The sequence below is a fragment of the Chiloscyllium plagiosum genome, chromosome 9 (assembly GCF_004010195.1).
Source record: "Chiloscyllium plagiosum isolate BGI_BamShark_2017 chromosome 9, ASM401019v2, whole genome shotgun sequence".
Taxonomy (NCBI): domain Eukaryota; kingdom Metazoa; phylum Chordata; class Chondrichthyes; order Orectolobiformes; family Hemiscylliidae; genus Chiloscyllium; species Chiloscyllium plagiosum.
Genome location: NC_057718.1, coordinates 71,714,299 through 71,737,736, shown reverse-complemented (window position 1 = coordinate 71,737,736; position 23,438 = coordinate 71,714,299). Strand labels below are relative to the sequence as shown.

At 43.0% G+C, this 23,438-nt stretch overlaps 1 protein-coding gene across 4 annotated transcripts in view; it reads right to left on the bottom strand.

Annotated features, from left to right (window-relative positions):
• Nucleotides 1-23,438, bottom strand: part of acat2 (acetyl-CoA acetyltransferase 2) — a 107,041-nt gene that overhangs the window by 13,844 nt on the left and 69,759 nt on the right. For 3 of the 4 annotated variants that reach the window (XM_043696187.1, XM_043696188.1, XM_043696190.1), the window contains exon 5: nt 11,779-11,922. The exons of the other annotated variant lie outside the window; for it this stretch is intronic. In XM_043696187.1, coding sequence (XP_043552122.1) covers nt 11,779-11,922 — 144 coding nt within the window. The remainder of the gene's footprint in view (nt 1-11,778; nt 11,923-23,438) is intronic. 4 annotated transcript variants of the gene reach the window in all.

The window sequence follows — 23,438 nt, the reverse complement described above, 5'->3', positions numbered from 1 at the left end:
GCTCCATCCCCACCCCCATGCTACTTTCTCCCCACCCCCACCCCCCTCTCATGTATCTCTCCACTCTGCAGGCACTCTGCTTCTATTGCTGATGAAGAGCTTTTGCTCGAAACATCGATTTTCCTGCTCCTCGGATGCTGCCTGACCTGGTGTGCTTTTCCAACACCACTCTGGTTTCCAGCATCTGCAGTCCTTGTTTTTATCCATTTAGCACTGAGATGAGAGTGGTGGAATTCTCTGCTAAGGAATGTGCTTGAGGCCAAAACACTGAATCTTTTCAAGGAGTTAGATGTAGCCCTTTGGGTTAAAGGACTCAAAGGGTATGGGGAGAACGTGAGAACATGGTATCCAGTTGGATTATCAACCATGATCATTGAATGGGAAAGAAGGTTTGAAGGCCAAATGGCTTAACCTCTGCTCCTATTTTCTACATTCACTGCCTTGATACACGAGTTTATGTTTTTCAGGAAGGTTTTTCACTCAGTGCAGAATCCATTTTACTATAGTTTGCACAGAGGTAATATTGAAAGTGGCTAAAATCAGGAATGAAAAACAAATGAGAAAATTTTGTAAAGGGAGAAGTCATCTACAAGATTATTCCAGCATTAGCAGATGTGCAAAAATGAAGGAGATTCCAAGGATAGAGGAGGCTGTGTCAAAGGTATGCAAAATTATGAGAGGCAGATGATGAGAAATATTTGCTCGTGGTAGATGTGTCTAAAGCTGAATGGTACAAATTTAAGATGTGATGGAAGTGCTTCAGAGGAGATCAGGGAAAAATGTTTTCAAAATGTGAAGCATGGCAGAAATATGGAATATGCTGCCCTGAGAAGGTAATGAAGACAGGTCCTCTTGCAACATTTCAGAAGCATCTGGATAGGACAACGTAGGATATGACTAAGCAAAGGCAAATGAAATTAGTGTAGTCATGGTGTTTGTTGGCTGGCATAGACATGGTGGGGCAAAGTCAAAGAGTGTGGTGCTGGAAAAGCACAGCCAGTCAGCCAGCATCAGAGGAGCAGGAGAGTCAACATATCATGCATAAGCTCTTCATCAGGAATGAGAGAGGCTGACAGATAAATGGGAGGGGGTGGGGCTGTGGGGAAGGTAGTTGGCATTGTGATAGGTAGATGGAGGTGGGGATGAGGGTGATAGTTTAGAAAGAAAGGTGGAGGGGATAAGTGGAAAGGAAAATGGACAGGTAGGACAGTTTTAGAGAGCAGTACCGAGGTGGAAGGCTGGATCTGGGATGAGGTAGGTGGGGGGGAAATTAGGAAACTGGTGGAATCTACATAGATCTCGTGTGTTGGAGGGTCCCAAGGTGGAAGATGAGGCGTTCTTCCTCCAGGTGTTGGGTGGCTAGAGTTTGACAGTGGAGGAGGTCCAGGACTTGCATATCCTTGGCAGAGTGGGAGGGGGAGTTCAAGTGTCCAGCCACAGCGCGGTTGGATTGTATAGTGCATGTGTCCCAGTTATGTTCTCTGAAACATTCCATAAGTTGGCGTTCTGTCTACCCAAAGCAGAGGAGACCACATCGTGAGCAACAGACACAGTAGATGACGTGTGTGGAAGTACAGGCAAATCTCTGTCAGATGTGGAAGGATCCTTTGGGACTTCAACAGAGGTGGTGGAGGGGTGTGTGGGCGTAGGTTCTGTACTTCTTATGGTGGCAAGGGATGGTGCCAAGGGATGGTGCCAGGAGTGGATGGTGGGTTGGTAGGGGCGTGGACCTAACAAGGGAGTCATGGAGAGAATGATCTCTGCTTAACGCTGATATGGGTGGGGAAGGAAATAGATCCCTTTTGATAGGGTCTGTTTGTAGACAGCGGAAATGGTGGAAGATGATATGCTGTTTCCGGTGGTTAGTGGGGTAGAGGGGGGGGGTTCTGTCCTTGTTGCGATTCAAGGGCAGAGGTGGGGTTCAAGAGCAGAGGTGTGGGAGGTGGAAGAGATGTGCTGGCGGACATCGTCGGACCACATGGGAGGGGAAATTGTGGTCCTTGAAGAAAGAGGCCATCTGGGATGTTCTATGGTGGAATTGGTCCTCCTCGGAGCAGTTTGGGAACCTTGAGCAGCATGGATGAGTTCGGTTTCTGTGTTATATGAATCTGTCACTCTATGACATTTGGCTTCAATGGGTGCAGAGAATGACCTTCATTCAGCTGCCCTCAGTACATATCAGGGTGCTGAATTGAGTGAAAATAAGTTTTATAGTATGTGGGGAAGTATGAGGTTATTTATTTTCATCATAAAAATGAAAACCGGGGAGGGCAGCAGTTGCCAGGATCATAGCACCATGGCAGGCACTGTAATTCAGAAGGGCAGGAAAAAGACTCATAGGGCCATAGTCATAGGGGATTCTATTTTGAGGAGAGTAGATAGGCGGTTCCGTGAACGAAAATGGGACTCCTGGATGGTATGTTGCCTCCCAGGTGCTCGGGTCAGGAATGTAATCGATCGGCTGCAGAGCATTCTGAAAGGGGAGGGTGAACAGTCTTGGTGCGTATCAACACCAATGATATAAGTGAAAAATGAGATGAGGTCCTGAAAGCAGAATTCAGGGAGCTAGGAGAGAAGTTAGAAAGGAGGACCTCAAAGGTAGTGATCTCGGGATTACTACCAGTGCCACCTGCTAGCCAGCGTAGAAATGTAAGAATAGACAGGATGAACACGTGGCTTGAGGGATGGTGTAGGAGGGAGGGGTTCAGACTGGTTGGACATTGGGACCGGTTCTGAGGAAGGTGGGACTATTACAAATTGGATGGTCTACACCTGAACCAGACTGGAACTAATGTCCTTGGGGGAGTTTTTGCTCCTGCTGTTAGGGAGGTTTTAAACTAATGTGGCAGTGGGCTGGGAACCAGAAGAGAAGACAAATAGACAGCGAGATGGAAACTGGAGACTGTAAGAATCATGAAGTTAGCATTAATAAGGGGAAGAGTAGGGAGAGAGGAGATGAACGCAAAAGAACTGGTGGCCCGGAGTGCATATACCTTAATGCAAGGAGTATAGTGGGTAAGGCAGATGAACTTAGGGCTTGGATTGGTGCCTGGGGAGTATGACGTTATTGCAATCATAGAGATTTGGGTGAAGGAAGGGCATGATTGGCAACTAAATGTTACAGGATATAGACGCTTCAGACAGGACAGGGAGGTAAGTAAAAGGTGGGGTACTAGTTGCATTGCTGGTCAAGGATGATATCCTGGCTGTGCTCAAGATGGCCATTATGGGGGCTTGTGTAGAGAGGCATTATGGGTGGAGCTGAGAAATAAGAAGGGTGCAGTTACATTGTTGGGGCTGTATTACAGGCTTCCCAACAGTGAGCGTGAGGTAGAAGAACAAATAGGTAAAGAGATTATGGAAAGATGTAGAGGCAACAGGATGGTGGTAATGGGAGATTTTAATTTTCCCAATAGTGACTGGGATACACTTAGTGTCAGAGGTCTGGATGCGGCAGAATTTGTAAGAAACGTCCAGGAGAGTTTTCTAGAGCAGTATGTTAATAGTCCGACAAGGGAAGGAGCCCATTGGACCTGGTGTTAAGGAATGAGTCAGGCCAGATGGTAGAAGTTACAACAGGGGATTTCTTTGGGAACAGCGACCACAATTCTGAAAGTTTTAGAATACTTGTAGACAAAGATGAGTGTGGTCCTAAGGGAAGAGTACTAAACTGGGCAAAGGCCAATTATATCAAAATTAGGCAGGAGTTAGAAATGTGCATTGAACACTGCTATTTCAAGGCAAGTCCACATTTGATATGTGAGAGGCTTTCAAAGATGGGTTAAAGATAGTACAGGATAGGCACGTCCCGTTGAAAGCAAAGGATAGGAAAGGCAAGATTCGTGAACCGTGGATGACAGGAGAAATTGTACGACTAGCCAAGAGAAAAAGGGAAGTGTATATAAGGTCCAGGAAGCTAAGAACAGAACAGACCCTGGAGGAATATCAGGAGAGTAGGACCAGATTTAAACGAGGAATCAAATGGGATAAAAGGGGTCATGAAATAGCTTTATCGAGCAGAATTATGGAGAATCCCAAAGCCTTTTACTCTTATATAAGAAGCAAGCGGATAACTAGAGAAAGGATTGGTCCACTAAAAGATAAGGAAGGAAGGCTATGTATCGAACCTGAGGTAATGGGTGAGATTCTGAATGATTACTTTGCATCAGTGTTCACTGAGGAGAGGGACATGATGAATATTGAGATTAGAGATAGAAGTTTGATTATTCTGGATCATGTTGACCTAGGTAGGGAAGATGTGTTGGGTAGGCTAGAGGTTATTAAGGTAGACAAATCCCCAGGACCGAATGAGATCTACCCCAGATTGCTGAGGGAGGCAAGACAGCAAATAGATGGGGCCCTGAGATAGCTTTGTAGCATCCTTAAACACAGGTGAGGTGCCGGAGGACTGGAGGGTTGCCCCTATATAAGAAGGGTAGTAGGGATATTCCGGGTAACTACACACCAGTGAGCCTGACGTCAGTGGTGGGAAAGTTGCTGGAGAAGGTACTGAGGGATAAAATCTACTTATATTTGGAAAAGAATGGGCTTAACAGTGATAGCCAACATGGTTTTGTGCGGGGGAGATCGTGCCTTACCAACTTAATAGAGTTCTTTGAGGAAGTGACTAAGTTGATCGATGAAGGAAGGGCTGTAGATATCATATACATGGACTTTGTATAAGGTTCCCCATGGTATGCTAATGGAGAAAGTGAAGTCATGTGGTGTGCAGGGTGTTCTAGCTAGGTGAATAAAGAACTGGTTGAGCAACAGGAGACAGAGAGTAATAGTTGAAGGGAGTTTCTCAAAGTGGTGTTCAAAAGGAAACAGGGCCGCTGCTGTTCGTGATATACATAAATGATCTTGAAGAGAGCATTGTTGGTATGATCAGCAAGTTTGCAGATGACACGAAGATTGGCAGAAAGCATAGGGGACTGTCAAAGAATACAGGAGAATATAGATAGGAGAGTTGGGTGGGGAAGTGGCAGATGGAGTTCAATCCACGCAAATGTGAGGTAATGCATTTTGAGAAGTCTAATTGTAGGGCAAATTATACAGTAAATGGAAGAGCCTTGGGAAAAGTTGATGAACAAAGAGATCTTGGAGTGCAGGTCTATTGTACCCTGAAGTTTGCTGCACAGGTGGATAGAGTGATAAAGAAGGCATATGGTATGCTTGCCTTCATCGGACGGGGTATTGAGTATAAGTGCTGGCAGGTCGTGTTAAGATTGTACAAGACATTGTTCAGTCGCATTTAGAATACTGCATACAGTTCTGGTCTCCACATTACCAAACAGAATTGGACCCTTTGGCGAGGGTGCAGAAAAGGCTTACGAGGATGTTGCCTGGTATGGAAGGTGCTAGATATGAAGAGACGTTGAGTAGGTTAGGATTGTTTTAATTAGAAAAAAGGAAAATCTGGGGGGACGGTGATTGAGGTCTACAAAATCATGAAGGATATAGACAGGGTCGATAGAGATAAGTGTTTTTTCTCAGGGTGAAGGATTCAATAACAAGAGGTCACGCTTTCAAGGTGAGAGGTGAAAGGTTTAAGGGCGATACACATGGCAAATACTTTATACATAGGGTGGTAGGTGCCTGGAATGCGTTGCCAGCAGAAGTAGTAGATCATCATTTAAGATGCGTCTGGACAGATGCATGAGTAGGTGGGGAGCTTAGGAATTGGGCGACAGGTTTAGACAGTGGATTTGGATAGGCACAGGCTCGGAGGGCTGAAGAGCCTGTTGCTGGGCTGTAAATTTTCTTCGTTCTCTTTGCTCTTGGGATCCAGCACCAATTCTTGTGGCACTCCATTGGTCACAGGCCTCCAGTCTGAAAAACAACCCTCCACCATCACTCTCTGTCTTCTACCTTTGAGCTAGTTCTATATCCAAATGGCTAGTTCTCCCTGTATTCCACGAGATCTAACCTTGCTAACCAGTCTCACATGGGGAACCTTGTCGAACACCTCACTGAAGTCCATCTAGATCACGTCCACCGCTCTGCCCTCATCAAACCTCTTTGTTACTTCTTCAATCAAGTTTGTGAGACATGATATTCCATACACAAAGCCATGCTGACTATCCCTTATCGGTCCTTGCCTTTCCAAATACACGTACATCCTGTCCCTCAGGATTCCCTCCAACAACTTGCCCACCACCGATGTCAGGCTCACTAGTCTAGAGTTCCCTGGCTTGTCTTTACCATGCTTCTTAAACAATGGCACCATGTTAGCCAACCTCCAGTCTTCTGGCGCCTCACCTGTGACTATGACATCAAGCAATTAAGAATGAAAATGGCATGCTGGCCTGCACTGTAAGGAGTTAGGCTACAAATATGAAGTTGTCTTGCTGTAATCGTGTTGGGCACCTGAGACATTGTGCAGTGTTGTTCTCCATATTTAAGAAATAGCATATTTGCAATGGAGGCAGCAGAGTGAACTCTCTGGAAGACAGAGACATTAGCCTGGATTTTCCAATGACCTAACAGTCATTCCAACATAAACAAAAGTTGCTTGGGGGTACCCTGTGGAATCCCCATCATAGCACACTCCAAAGGAAATGTCCAGAAATTGAAGATTGTGGAAGCCTGGAACCCTTTGAAAAGCCCTTCCTAATCGTTAATGATTATGATGTGGTAGGCATCACAGAGATGTGGTTGCAGGGGGTTCAGGACTGGCAGTTAAACATCCAAGGATTTATAACTTATCAAAAAGACAGGGAGGGTCGCATTGATAGTTAAGAATGAAATTAAATCTATGGCACTGAATGACATTGGGTCAGATGATGTGGAGTCTGTGTGGGTGAGGTTGAGAAACCACAAAGGCAAAAAAACCATAATGGGAGTTATGTACAGACCTCCCAGCAGTGGTCAGGACCAGGGCCGCAAGATGTACTAGGAAATAGATAGGGCATGCCAGAAAGGCAAGGTCACAGTGATCAATATGCAAATGGACTGAGTGAATAATATTGCCAGTGGATCCAAAGAAAGGGAATTCATGGAATGCTTACTGGGATGGCTTTTGAAACAACTTGTGATGGAGCCCACAAGGGAGCAGGCCATTTTGGACTTAGCGTTATGTAATGAGCCAGACTTTATAAAAGATCTGAAAGTAAGGGAACACTTAGGAGATAGCAATCATAATATGTAGAGTTCAGTCTGCAGTCTGAAAGAGAGAAGGCAAAATCGGATGTAATGGTGTCAGTTAAATAAAGGTAATTACAAGGTCATGAGAGAGGAACTGACGAAAATCAACTGGAAGCACAGCCTAGTTGGGAAGACAGTAGAGCAACAATGGCAGAAGTTTCCGGGTGTAGTTGAGGATACAGCACAGAAGTTCATCCCAAAGAAAAGAAGGATTATTCGGGGGTCGGAACAGCCATGGCTGACAAAGGAAGTCAGGAAATGTATCATAGAGAGAGAGCATATAAAGTGCACTGGGAAGTCAGAAGATTGCGAAGACTATAAAAACAGAGGATAACAAAAAGAGAAATAAGGAAGGAGAGGATCAAATATGAAGGTAAGCTAGCCAGTAATATTAGAAATTATAGTAAAAGTTTATTTCAATACATAAGAAACAAACGAGAGGCAAAAGTAGAAATTGGGCCGCTCCAAATTCATGCAGGAAAGCTAGTGATGGGAGATAAGGAAATAGCTGAAGAACTTAATGAATACTTTGTGTCAGTCTTCAAAGTGGAAGACATGAGTGATATCTCAACAATTAAGGAGAGTCGGGGCAGAGTTGAGCATGGTAGCCATTACAAAACAGTAAGTGCTAGAAAAGCTAAAAATTGATACATCTCCTGGCCCGGATGGGCTACATCCTAGAGTTCTGAGGGAGGTGGCTGAAGAAACACGGAGGTGTTGGTTGTAACCCCCTTGTTCAAGAAAGGATCAAGACAAAAGATGGAAAATTATAGGCCGATTAGCCTAACCTTGGTTGTAGGTAAAATTCTAGAATCCATCGTTAAGGATAAGATTTCTAAATTCTTGGAAGTGCAGGATCGGATTAGAACAAGTCAGCATGGATTTAGTAAGGGGGGGTTAGAATTCTTTGAAGAGGTAACAAGTAGGTTAGGCCAGGGATACCCAGTGGATGTTACCAACCTAGACTTCCAAAAGGCCTTTGATAAGGTGCCTCATGGGAGGCTGCTGAGTAAGGTGAGGGCCTATGGTGTTCAAGGTGAGCTACTGGCATGGATCGAGGATTGGCTGTCTGACAGAAGGCACAGACTTGGGATAAAAAGGTTATTTTTTGGAATGGCAGCTCGTGACAAGTGGTGTCCCACAGGGTTCAGTGTTGGGGCCACAGCTGTTCACTTTATATCTGGATGAAGGGACTTGGGGGCATTCAGGTGAAGTTCGCCGATGATACGAAGTTAGGTGGACAGGCATGTAGTTCAAAGGAGGTGGGGAGGCTGCAGAAAGAGTTAGACAGTTTAGGAGAGTGGTCCAAGAAATGGCTGATGAAATTCAATGTGAGCAAATGCCAGTTCTTGCACTTTGAAAAAAAGAATACAGGCATGGACTAATTTCTAAACGGTGAGAAAATTCATAAAGCCAAAGTACAAAGGGATCTGGGAGTGCTAGATCAGGATTCTCTAAAGGTTAACTTGCTGCTTGAGGCCGTGGTTAAGAAAGTAAATGTAATGCTGTCATTTATCTCAAGAGGGTTGGAATGTGAAAGCAGTGATGTGCTACAGGGACTTTATAAAGCTCTGGTTAGGCCCCATTTAGAATACTGTGCTCAGTTTTGGGCCCCACACCTCAGGAATGACATACTGGCACTGGAGCAGAGATTCACACAGATGATCCCTGGAATGGTAGGCCTAACATATGATGAACGGCTGAGAATCCTGGAATTGTATTCATTAGAGTTCAGAAGGTTGAGGGGAGATCTAATAGAAACTTACAAGATAATGCATGGCTTAGAAAGGGTGAACGCTGTGAATTTGTTTCCATCAGGCCGGGATACCAGGACACGTGGGCACAGCCTTAGAATTAGAGGGGGTCAGTTTAGAACGGAAATGAGGAGACATTTCTCCAGCCAGAGAGTGGTGGGCCTGTAGAATTTTTTGTTTGGAACGCAGTGAAGGCCGGGACGCTAAATGTCTTCAAGGCAGAGATTGATAAATTCTTAACCTCGCAAGGAATTAAGGAATACAGGGAGAGTGCGGATAAGTGGTGTTGAAATGCCACCAGCCATGACTGAATGGTAGCGTGGACGCGATGGGCCGAATGGCCTTATGTCTTATGGTCTAATTCAGTTTAAAATCAAAATTTGGAGAAGAAAATTTGGACTAAAAGGAAGTCTGTCTCCTGGGTAACTGTTTCACTGTCGCCATATTTAAACTACACATGCCTAACTACACCTCCCTAGACCTTGACCTGACATCCCTGGGACCGACCCCTCCTTCCCTTACTCTGGATTCAAACCACTTCACCTGCTCTTTAACAACCTCCTTTCCCCTGCTTTTGGACACTGTTATTTCTCTCCATGACATTAAGCATGCTCACTCTTTCCCCCACTGATGGATCCTTCCCTGCTCCATACCGAACCATTCCTACTGCAGGACTCAACATCCCCCACCCATCCAGATATACCCTAAACACTGCATGCATTACCTAGCCCCTTTGCAGCCTTGCATTCTACCCATACTCCAACCTGTCTGGCACCCTACTCTCCCTGCATCCTAACATCACACTTTATGTACTTAGCATCTGGCAGAAGCTGTTTGGACCTTAAAATTACACAATACAACAGGAAACTTCTGTGAACATGGGGCACTATTTTCTTTCTCCGACATTCTGGCACGGTAAAACAACTGTCAGAATGGAAGTACAGTTCCACAATTCTGAAGGAGTTTTCAGGAATGCAGAGTCCCCTCCTTTTATAAAAAGGGGCAGTGCAGCAATCTATGAGAGGTTTCTCCTCACTTCCTAAATGATTGGATCTCTTATCCCAAAACAGGAATTCTTTTGTTCTAGCACAAATCGGCACTTCTCAGAAAATCTCCTTGCCGGCCCATGTTTTACCTTGGCTGGGAAATCAATAATGAAAGGTTCTTGAATGAAATGTGGTACAGCTACAAATGCTCAGTGTCACATAATCAAAATTTATGCTGATGAGATTAGTCAGTAGTCATGTATCCCTGGACACTACAGGGCAGTTTGCCATGGCTAGTCCACCGAACCTGCACATTTTTCCACTGTGGGAGAAAACCCAAGGACCCGACAGAAATCCACACAGAGACGGAGAGAACCTGTCACTTAGATGAGGACATATCTCTTCTCTCAAAAGAAAGTAAATCTTTGGATTTCTCTAACCCAGAGGGTTGTAGATGTGCAATTACTGAATTTATCTAAGGTTAAGACAGATTTCTGGTCTCTCAGAGAATTAGCAGATATGGGAAGCACACACAAAAATTGAGCTGAAGGCTGATAGGCAACTAGGTTTACCTGGTATAATATGTCAGCAGTCAGCAAACCTTCGGAGACTTTGTGGCACAAGACTATTAAAAAAATCAGCAAATTCCTAAAATGTATGTGGTACCGCTATAAATGCTCAGTGTCACATAATCAAAATTAATGCTGGTGAGATTAGTCAGTAGTCATGCATCCCTGGACACTACATGGCAGTTTGCCATGGCCAATCCACCTAACCTGCACATCTTTCCACTGTGGGAGGAAACCGGAGGACCCGATAGAAACCCACAGAGAGGCGGGGAGAACCTGCAAACTCCAGACCAACACCATGACTCTAAGTCGCCCTCTGCAATTGCTTAGCAAGACAGTTAATTCAACAGCCATTGAAAAATCAATGTTGGCATTGCCAGTGATGACACATACCATGAAATAAGGAAAAGATGCTTTCCTAGGACTATATTAATTCATAGATACCTCCTCACCATCATGGATTTATCCACTTTATTTCCAGAGGCAGCGCTAGTTTAAAAAAAAGCAGCAATAAGTTCTGACCGAGGTGTTGGTCCAGTTTTTCCAGTTCCTTTCAATTGCCAAAAGAAGTTCAAACTGACATGATCACATTTCATGTTAGATAGGTTTCAGAAGGTCATGTGTAATTTAGGAGATCAGCAGCTCACGTGACCTGGTTATTTTCTGCAGCCCCAAGATTATCAGACACCATAGAATATGATTAGAATTTATTGCCTTGAGCACTGCCAGAATTAGGAAAGATATTGTTCTTGTTATTTGGTGTAGCACTACAGACCACATCATGAACTTGTGGCATCAGTATTGAGTTTTATATGCTGTTATAATCACAGTGTTCAGTACAACAATTGTGGGGGTATACAGATTAAATGCAGCTATGAGGGTTTACAGCTGTTACAGAAGTAAGTGATGCCAGCTCCTCAAAGGTTTAAGGTTCATTCAACACTTTCATGCTAATCTTGTCAATGCAAATGATCCTGATGTTTTTGAATTAAGGGAAAGGCTCAGCCACTAACTGCAATGCAGTGGTTGCTGCTGGAATTGTAAATGTACATTACTGCTCAGAAAGATCAAGCTGTTTGGTTGGCTTGGTTGAGATGTCCTCTCTACAATCAAATAGCCTATAAGATATACTGTCAACACTGACAAATGCAAGACCATACAATCATTACCCCAGTGTTAGCACTCTCAGAAGAAGGCTGAAATTCCCTGATCGAGACCAAAACCACTTTTTCTACAGTCCTATTCTTAGAAAACCAAAAGTAAAGCTGACCAAGATCAATGTTGAAGATTTCACAAATGCTTCATGTGGGATCACACCAATACCTTTTCGAGATGGGACACAGATGGGTACAATTTCCTTGTCAAAAAATCCTGCTTTTTGTGCCTTCTCAGTTCTTGTCTGGGATTGTACAGCAAATTTGTCCTGTTCTTCTCGACTAACATTCCATTTTTTGGCCACATTCTCGGCTGCAGAAGGAGAAACAAATAAAAACTAAATATAGTGAAATGCCCATGCTGTAAAAGTCATGATAAGCTACTTTCCTAAGTGTAGACATGTGGATTGTCAGGAAATATAACAAGTAATTGATCAATCTTGCACCATTGATCCATGCTCAAAATTATTCTACTAAGTACAAACTTAGTTATAGTACTCAGGCATCCAGCCATTCAATCTGCAATTGCTTCACATATTTTTGCTAAAACTCAAGAGTCATTTAGAGCACTGGTTGTCTATTGAGTCCACACAGCTGCCTGTGGAGCAATCCAGTCAAACACCCTGAAAAGCTAATCTCGCCTCGTAATCTCTTAAAATATGAGTGACAAAGAACTCCCAGATTCCATTATTTGAAGAAAATAAGATCTTTTTTTAACTCTAAAAGTGAACATTAAAAACCTATTCACAATGCCAAGCCCTCTTTTCTCTTAACTGCCTATTATCTGCCTCCAAACCTATAACATCATACTGTTTCCATAAGACACTCATTAAAAATATATCAACTTAATTTCAAAACCACACAGTAGCTTCCTTCTTCTGTGTCTTCCATCTTCCAGCTGCTAGGTCGTTTCCTTTCTTTTTACTGAGAGTATATTTCACATGGAAAGATACCTTTGATAGAGAGGGTTTCCTAAATTCTTGGAGAGCAACATGTCATATTGGCAAATAACTCTCTGGCTCTACAACAGTTGCTCTCTGACCAATTTTCAAAATGTCTACATTTTATACGACCCAACATCGAATCATCTCATTGGTTCAATGTTGGCAAAACAATAAATTCAAACTTGATTGGGTTTCACAATCCTGGGGCATAATTTAAACTAATTGGTTAAATTCAAATTGTTGTCAAAACAGCAACCAAAACTCAGGTATCCATTTCATAGCCAAATGTTATATATTTTCAATTTTCCAGTACACTCTGGGACTGTCATTTAGTCACATTCACAGGTGCTTGTAATCTCTCAGTTCCAAACAGCATTCTCTCTCAAATTTCATCACACCTCCCTCTTAAGAAATAAGTAAACCATCATTATGAGAAGATGGCTTCACTTTTTTTCTCTAATTCTTAATTCCAATACAATGAAATACATATGTCATTAATCTAAGTTATACTATTCATATTAATTTCTGCACAAATATATAACATTGGAATCAGTCAAATCTTATCTACATTTTTTCTGTCAAATTCACTTTAATACATCTGCTATCACACTTTTATGACACACAACATGCACAATTTGTAAATTAAAAACCTGTAACAGATGACTCCAATGAAATAGTCTCATATTTTTGCCTTTAAATCTCTCTACGAATGTAAGAGGATTGTGGTCCATGTACACAATTGTCTCTGGCACATTGTTCATCACATCAACAGTAAAATGTTGGAAGGCCAGTGCCAAACTCAATAATACCTTTTTGATGGAAGAGTATTTTCTTCGAATGGAGGACTGTGACTTGAAAGAAGTTCTGGGATCTACATATTAGTCACTCGAAACCTGCATCCTCAGATGATTAAAGACTTGACAGCAATCTTCACACCAATTGTATGACATTTTGATCTTTTATTATAAATTCTATGTCCTGTGATCCTGCCCCATTAGCTACTTGATGAAGAAGCAGCCTCTGAAAAAGTGAGAACTATTACCTGGTGTTGTGTGATTTTTAACTTTGTCCACTCCAGTACAACACCAGCACCTCCACATCTTACATTAATGATGGTTAGGGAGTGGCCAATTCTCCCATTTGAGGTGTTTTCCAGTTTGGTTTAGTTTCAGCAGGCAGTCAGAAGCTGCAACAGTGCAAAAAAAATGTCATGCTTCAACAGGTGATTCTTAACTGACTTCGCTCTCTGAAATTTGTCTTGCTCCTAAGAACGGGATTTTGAACGTACCTTTTGCAAAGGGGTGTGTTTATGGGATATTACAAGAATTGGAACAGCTCCTTAGTTAAATAGTGGTATTGGGTCAGTTGAGTTATCATAGAGATATACAGCACAGAGAGAGACCCTTCGGTCCAACCAGATATCCCAACCCGATCTAGTTCCAGCTGCCAGCACCTAGACCATATCCCTTCAAACCTTCCTATTCATATACCCATCCAGATGCCTTTTAAATGTTGCAATTGTACTAGCCTCCATCACTTCCTCTGGCAGCACATTCAACACACGTACCACCCTCTGTGAGAAAACACTGCCCCTTAGGTCTCTTCTATATCTTTCCCCTCTCATCCTAAGACTATGCCCTCTAGTTCTGGACTCACCCATCCCTGGAAAAAGACTTTGTCTATTTATCCTATCCATGCTCCTCATGATTTTGTAAATCTCTACAAGGTCTCCCTTCAGCCTCCGACACTCCAGGGGAAACAGCCCTAGCCTATTCAAGTCTCTCCCTATAGCTCAGATCCTCCAACCCTGGCAACATCCTTGTAAATCTTTTCTGAACCCTTTCAAGTTTCACAACATACTTCCAACAGGAAGGAGACCAGAATTGCATGCAATATTCCAACAGTGGCCTAACCAATGTCCTGTACAGCCCCAACATGTCCTCCCCAAATCCTGTACTCAATACTCTGACCAATAAAGGAAAGCATACCAAACTCCTTCTTTACCATCCTATCTATCTGCCACTCCACTTTCAAGGAGCTATGAACCTGAACTTTAAGGTCTCTTTGTTCAGCCAACACTCCCTAGGACCTTACCATTAAGTGTATAAGTCCAGCTAAGATTTGTTTTTCCAAAATGCAGCACCTCGCATTTATCTAAATTAAACTCCGTCTGCCACTTCTCAGCCCATTGGCCCATCTGATCAAGATCCCATTGTAATCTGAGGTAACCTGCTTCACTGTCCACTACACCTCCAATTTTGGTGTCATCAGCAAACTTAATAATTATACCTCTTATGCTCACATCCAAATCATTTATATAAATAATGAAATGGACCCAGCACCGATCCTTGTGGCACTCCACTGGTCATTTAAGCCAGTTCTGTACCCAAATGGCGAGTTCTCCCTGTATTCCATGAGGTCTAACCTTGCTAACCAGTCTCCCATGGGGAACCTTGTTGAACACCTTACTGAAGTCCATGTAGATCACGTCCACCGCTCAGTCCTCATCAGTGCTCTTTTTTACTTCTTCAAGAAACTCAAGTCAAGTTCGTGAGAGATGATTTCTCACACACGAAGCCATGTTGACTATCCCTAATCAGTCCTTGCCTTTCCAAATACATGTACATCCTGTCCCTCAGGATTACCTCCAACAACTTGCCCACCACCAATATCAGGCTCACTGGTCTATATTTCCCTTGCCTGTCCTTACCACCCTTCTTAATCAGTGGCACCATGTTAGGCAACCTCCAGTCTTCCATCACCTCACTTGTGACTATCAATGATACAAATATCTCAGTAAGAGCCCAGCAATCACTTCCCTAGCATCCCCCAGAGTCCTAGGGTACACCTGATCAGGTCCTGGGGATTTATCCACTTTTATGCCTTTCAGCACTTCCTCCTCTGTAATATGGATATTTTTCAAGATGTCACCATCTATTTCCCTACATTATATACTTTTCCACAGTAAATACTGATGCAAAATACTCATTTAGTATCTCCTCCATCTCCTGCAGCTCCATACAAAGTTCTCAAGCAGTTAAGTTATTCTAAATTCTGTTTTCTTTTGTTCATGTTTCAACTATAGTGTTTAAATAAATTCTGTTTTGCTTAAAGCTGAGTGGCTTGACCAGCTCATCACATCTGGAATTTACTCGACATTTGCCTTTAAAGTAAGAAAACGTTAGGGTGTAGGCTATCTTCTTCAAATATTTTGAGTGGGTGTGGCCTGGTCCATAACAAATTGAGGGTTTTTGTCAGGATTGATTTGTTCATTCCAATTTAGGATTAGGATCTTTGGACTCGAAAGCAGCAAGTGATAAGTGTTTCATTCCGGGTATTGAATTTGGTTGGTTTAAGCAGTGCTTGGGATAGAAATGGCTCTTTCAGTCACTAAGAGTTTTCTGCACCTGATAGAAGTGACTTTGGGGGCTTTACAAAGGTAAGCAAGGCAAAGCTGCTGGAAGTGGCAGACAAGCTGGAGTTGGAATTGCCTGCATCCATGAGAACTGGAGAGATAATTCCAGCCATAGTTTGGCACTTAAATTTGCTGGAATAGCTATTATAATCTTTGGAAATTCAATTGAAAATGAAGCAGCTTGAGTTAACGGCAAAAGAAAATGAAAGACAAAAATAAATGAAACAGTTTGAATTATGGTCAAAGGCACAGGCAAGAGAAAAAGAATGAAACACCCTAGTAGAACAAAAGGAGAGGAAATGGAGAAAGAGAGAGAGTTTGAACTTCATAAACTGGCACTTAGACAAGAAAGTTGGTTGAAAAGGATGGAGGTGAAGGTAGAAGGTAGGCTTAGTGAGGAGGATAGGGAGGATGAGCAAACCCATAATAGCCAAAAGCCTGGTGGGGATCTGTTTAAATATATCCAAGCCCCTCCCTGGACATGTACGGGAAGAGACTATTTTCTATTCTTTCTTTCTGTGCAAGGAAAAATATTTTGGTGAACTGGGTGGCTGAGGGCCCCCCTGGACTTTCAAATTGGCACAGATTAATTATGGAATGTATTCCCCTTGACTTCCTTACAAATATGGTGCACCGAAACACAAATTATTTTATAAAATATGGCAGCCCTTCTTGAATTACATAAATACACATATCTCGGCTATTCTAACAAGGGCTTTTATTTAATTGAGATTACAAACCTGGCTGGTCCTTAGGAGAGGAATCCCGCACGAATATGGGTTTTATTACATCGGATGTTAACACATTCCGAGCATGTAAGAGATTTAATATACACTCTGGTTAGTTATAGGTTAGATTAGTAGATAGTTGAGTTTCTTTTTTTCTTTTTCGGGCTTTTTTTTCTTTCTTCTTTTGTTAAATTTTGGCTATTGTGTATTTGATTTAATTGTATATCAATGTTTATATTTGAGAGTTTTGTTTATTTTTGTAAACTTGTAAAAATGTTAAATTTCTAATAAAAATATCTATTAAAAAAAATCCAAGCATTGCCTAAATTTGATGAGAAGGACGCCTTTTCACCTCATTTGAGAAGGTAACTAAACACATTAAGTGGCCAGTGATTAAGTAGATTTTGTTGATTCAAACAAAGCCGGCAGGTACAGCAAGTAAGGTCTTTGCATCACTATCAGAGGAGGTATCTGTGGAGTATGAGAAGGTGAATAAAGCCATTTTATGTGCAAATGAGCTTGTGCCAGAAGCCTCCAGATAACATTTCAGGAATCTAAGGAGGGACCCTGGTCAAACATATATTGAGTTTGAAAAGATCAAACAAAGTAATCTCGATAAGGACTTTAAAAATAGATTAAACGTATGATGCTCTCAGGCAGATGATTATTTTGGAGGAGTTCAAAAATTGACTTGTTGAGGTAGTGAGAACTCATGTAGAGCAGAAAGTTAAAACAACATGAAGCAGCTGAAATGGCTGACAATCATGAGTTGGTTCTAAATCAAAGTTTGACTTCTGATAACAATTTCAGATAGAAATTGGGGAAAGAAGAAATGCTCAGGTGGTAAGAGAAAACTACATCTCTTTGAAGGTAATAAAGATAGTTTACCACAGGATAAAAAGGAAAAGGAGGAAAGTAATAAAGAGGAAAGTTAAAAAACTCAGGTGTTTTCACTGCAATAAAGTAGGCCATATGAAATCATTGTGTTGGTGGATTAGAAAAAGCACTGGGAAGATGAATGTAGGAAAACAGGGTAAGCCATTGCATTTTGTTGAAGTGGTAAAAGAAAGCACACTAGAGACTAAAACGATACACCAGAATGTACAACCTGGTCAGAGATTGGTTAAGGAGAAAGTGCCAGATCTTCTTCAACCAGTTACTTATGAAGGTAAGGTCTACTCACATATTTTCATACCAGTACGTATAAATACAATTTACTACCAGTAATTCATTCGTTTCTCTTGCTTTATCCGGTGATTACCTTTACCATAATTCATTGTGCTTTTCTACTTTACCTGGGATTAGTTGAGATATCAAATGGACTTCTGCTAATAATACAGTATTTTGTACTGTAGCATGAATTTCAGCCCCTCAAAACTAGTACCTGTGTAATTGTCGACTCTATAAACTTAGAAATAGTCGAAAAAATTTGACTTTTACACGAATATATACAGTTTTCAGGCAGATGAGACATGAGACAAGTTGAATTACCAGTGGCTTATAGGTAAGAGATGTTGCAGGTAGTGCATGAAGTACCAGTCAGGAGGTCATTTGGAAAAAGACAAGCATTTTCTAAAAAATGGCATTTTTATTGGTCTGGACTGCATAAAGAAGTAGCTGAATTTTGCCAGACACATCACACTTGTCAGGCAATGAGAAAACCGCAGGCATTAATAAAACCTGCACCTTTACTACCCATTCCTGCATTTGATTATGTAGGACCCCAACCTTAAACATGAAGTAGGAATCAGTACTTGTTAACATTAATAGATGTGTCGACTAGATTTCCAGAGGCTATTCAACTATGCAACATCACTACTAAAGAAATTGTATAAGAGTTACTCAAATGTTTCACTAGATATGGACTACCTACAGAGATACAATCAGATCAAGGGTCAAATTTTACATCAAAATTATTTAAGAAAGTTGTAGACAGATTAGGAATAAAATCAAATCCACTGCAAACTATCCAGAATTGCAGGGAGCACTAGAAAGGTAGCATCTGATGTTAAAGACCATGTGAAGGGCTTATAATCAAGACTATCCAGATGATTAGGATAAAGGAATTCCGTTTGTACTTTTTGCCATTAGACATGCACCAAATGAATCAATTCCACCTCCCCCACGAATCAAGGGATTTTGAAGGGATCTGTTGTACAGAGCATGTCAGGGACAGGACACCCAGATCAAGCGAGCACTGTTCCCACTTCCAAAACCAGACTTACTCGGAGTGCAGTCGCAGCCTTGACGCCCCAGACTGCCGATAACCAGTATCCCCGCATTATGATAGGCATTACACCTCTAGACAAGCCCTGGACTCACACTGAGGTCCGAAGCATGCGCCAGGATGCCCGCAATGCACTATATCACCCTGATACACTTTTTCAATTGGCTACTACAAATTTGTGATATCTACAATTGCTTACCGCAGGATGTCCAGACTTTACTGTAGTTGTGCATACACGCCTTTCTGGGCAGCCATGACAAGCTCTATTGAATTCTCCGCCAAGCTGTGGGCTCATGCAAGCATATGTTCCACCAGGCTTGGGAACAGTGTTAAAGGTGCCGTGGTGGGGGGATCCAAGATTCCAAGATGGCAGCAATCTGAGCAGATCTGCACTCCAGCCCAGCAGTACTGATATTTTTACCCCTCCACCATTTAAATCCATTTGCGGTGGAGCATCGACTGTCCAAATGAGTCGGGCAGGGAGTATTATGTTTGGATGATTGATTGTTCAGGTGGCCGGAGACTAGCAGCAATCTATGAGTGCCGGTTGCTCAAGCGTTTCTCGATTATCCGGCAATGTACACCCTAATGCCAGTTCACCATGAGCAGCCAGCTATTAAACATCTCTTGGTTATCTGGCAATGCATGCCATAATGCCGTTTAACTGATAGCTGAATGCTAGTTTGCCTAGTGTTGTTTTTGTAGGGTCTTGAGATCTTGTTCGGATGCTGAAAATGTGTTGCTGGAAAAGCGCAGCAGGTCAGGCAGCATCCAAGGAACAGGAGAATCGACGTTTTGGGCATAAGCCCTTCTTCAGGAATGAGGAAAGTGTGTCCAGCAGGCTAAGATAAAAGGTAGGGAGGAGGGACTTGGGGGAGGGGCTTTGGAAATGCGATAGGTGGAGGGAGGTCAAGGTGAGGGTGATAGGCCGGAGTGGGGGTGGGGGCGGAGAGGTCAGGAAGAAGATTGCAGGTTAGGAAGGCGGTGCTGAGTTCGAGGGATTTGACTGAGACAAGGTGGGGGGAGGGGAAATGAGGAAACTGGAGAAATTTGAGTTCATCCCTTGTGGTTGGAGGGTTCCCAGGCAGAAGATGATCGGATCTTGTTCGGATGGTCAGCGATTCCAATGGTTGATGTTCTGATAGTCGAGGTTCTGCTGTAAATTCTTTTGGAGTGAGCAAGTATGATGAAAGGAAAGCGTACAGCCAAGCTCCAACACACGGGACACTTGTCGAAAGCATCAGGTGGTGCCGCAACTGCGGATGCAGCGGCAGCTCCCTCGACAGCCAAGAAAGAGGTACCTGCACAACAGAACGTTGCTGAAGGACTCGTGGCAATCAAGGAGTTGATGGAAGACAATCGTACTCGGCTGAAACCGATTTCGGTCATGCTACAAAAGCATGAGAAGGAGTTGGAAGGGCTCGGGAAGCGAGTTGGATAGGCATTGGAGACCAAGGCGGAGTCCTCAGAGGGGTGAATCGAGGCCCTCGAAAAACATGTCCAGGCCTTGACTGAACAGGTCTATGATCTGGAAAATTGAGGTAGGAGTGGAAAGTGGGTACCTGTCAAGCTTTTTTGAAAACAAGCTGCCACAGTTATTTGGCTGGGATGTCAAGACTGACTAAGTGAAGGTTGATAGAGCTCACCAGGTTGCGGTGCACAGATTTCATGGCACCCCTGCCCGATCTGATATGATTTCAAAGCTACAGGGACAAGCAGAAACTCCTTGAATCTTCTAGAAGGAAGGGGAAAGATCCACAGGCCCGGACAGGGAACTAAGATGTTTTTCTGCGGCAGTGATCCATAAAAGGAAATTATTTGATGAGGTCAAAAGAAAATTAAGGGACCTTGGTATTAGATACCCAATGGTGCGGTCATTTGTCTCCTCAGAACGAGTGAAAAATTTCTTGGACACTTTAAAATAATTCTTATGGATTTTTAGACACGGACAATAATGTTTATTTTTTTTCTCTTGCTATGTTTCTTGTAATGTTACCCTTTTCTTAAAGAAGCTGCTGTTGTTTTTTTTCTCTCAGATTAGGCTTGGTGTTGATATATAGTTGGGGGTGGGCAGAGTGCTCACTATTTTGTCTGTTTCCTTTTATTGCTTGGGTCTGGGTTAACGATGATGTAAAAATATCAGCCAGGGCCCCCGCAATTTCTTCTCTAGCCTTTTGCAGTGTTCTTAGATATATCTGGTCAGGGCTAGATTTATCCACTTTCATACATTCTAATATGTCTAACAGCTCCTCTACAGTAATATGGACTGTCCTCCAGCTATCACCTCTGACTTCCCCAGCTTCCCCATGTCTTTCTCCACAGTAACACAGAGGAGAAAGAGTGATTGAGGACCTCGCCCATGTCCTGCGGTTCTACACATACATGCCCACTTCGGTCCTTCAGGGGTCCTACACTCTCTTTAGTTATTCTTTTCCTTTAATATACTTAAAGAACGTCTTTGAATTCTCACTAATCTTCTCAGTCAAGTGTATCTCATGCCCCCTTTTCGCCTTTCTGATTTCCTTCTCCTGCATCTCCTATATGCCCCCAGGGATTCCCTCGATCCCAGCTGCCCGTATTTGATCCTTACCTCCTTCTTTTCTCTGGTCAAAGCCTGAACATCTCTTGTCATCCAGGGTTTTCTATTCTTGTCAACCTTGCCCTTCACCCTCACAGGAACTCTAGCGATCTCACTTTTAAAGGCCTCCCACTTGCCGTAGATCCCTTTACCTGCAAGCAAACTACTCCAATCAACCCCTGCAAGTTTCTGACTAATTCCATCAAAATTTGCCTTGCCCCAATTTAGAACTTGAACCTATGGACCAGATTTGTCCCTCTCTACAACTATTTTAAAATTAATAAAACTATGCTCGTTGGTCCCCAAATGTTCCCCCACTGTCACCCCAGTCACCTGTCCTGTCCTATTTCCCAACAGTAAATCGAGTTTTGCCCCTTCTCAAGTAGGACCCTCCCTATACTTTCTGAGGAAACTTCCCTCCCAAATTCCACCCCATCTAAGCCCTTCATGTGATGGCAGTCCTGCTCTATATTAGGAAAATTTAAATCCCCTACTATGATAACCCTATTGCTCCTGCAAGTCTCCCCAATCTCCCTGCATATTTGTTCCTCTAATTCCCATTGACTATTTAGGTGCCTATCCCCTTATTATTTCTTAGCTCCACCCACAATGCCTCACTGGATGATTCTTCAGTTATTTCATCTCTGATTACTGCTGTAATACTTGCCTTAATAAAAATGCAACTCCGCCTCCCCTCTTTCCACCACCTCTGTCCTGCCTAAAGCACCTAAACCCTGGAACAATAAGGTGTCAGTCCTGTACCTCCCTTAGCTATGTTTCTGTAATGGCTAATAATATGCCAGTCCCACGTATCTATCTACACCCTGAGTTCATTGGCCTTACTTATTAGCCCTCTTGCATTGAAATAGAAGCAATTTAATCCAACAGTTATTGCTTAGTCCCCGTCATGTTCCTGCCTGACTTGTCTCTTCACTTTACTCTCTCTGATTACTCTATCTCCTTCCAGCCTTGCACTTGCCTCCCTGGTGTTAAGAATCCGACCTCCCTGCCAATTTAGTTTAAACTCTCTCTTGTAGCAGTAGCAAACTTGGTCGCCAAGATATTGGTCCCCCACCAGTTCAGATGAAACCCAGCCCTATTGAACAGGTTGCCCTCTGATGGAGGTGATGGGCAAAGCTAATGGTATGCTGGCCTTCATAGCGAGATGATTTGAGTATCAGAATAAGGACGTCTTGCTGCAGTTATATAGGGCCTTGGTGAGGCTACACCTTGAGTATTGTGTGCAGTTTTGGTCTCCTAGTCTGAGGAAGATATTCTTGCTTTTGAGGGAGTCCAGCAAATGTTCACCAGACCGATTCCTGGGATGGCAGGACTGACATACGAAGAAACACTGATTGACTGGGCTTTTACTCACTGGAATTTAAAAGGATGAGGGGAGATCTCATAGAAACATACTAAATCCTGTTGGGACTGGGCTGGCTAGATGTGGGAAGAATGTTCCCTATGTTGGAGGAAGTGCAAAACAGTGTCAGAGTAAGGAATTAGCCATTCGGGATTGAGATGAGGAAGAACTTCTGTACTCAGTGCTGTGAAACTGTGGAATTCTCTTATCACAGAAAGCTGCTGAGGCCAGTTCATTGGATATATTCAAGAGGGAGCTGGACTTGGCCTTGCAGCTAAAATGCTCAATAGACAGAAATCTTTGAGGAGAAAGTGAGGACTGCAGATGCTGGAGATCAGAGCTGAAAATGTGTTGCTGGAAAAGCGCAGCAGGTCAGACAGCATCCAAGGAGCAGGAGAATCGACGTTTCGGGCATGAGCCCTTCTTCAAGAACGAGGAGAGTGTGCCAAGCAGGCTAAGATAAAAGGTAGGGAGGAGGGACTTGGAGGAGGGGCGTTGGAAATGCGATAGGTGGAAGGAGGTCAAGGTGAGGGTGATAGGCCGGAGTGGGGGTGGGGGCGGAGAGGTCAGGAAG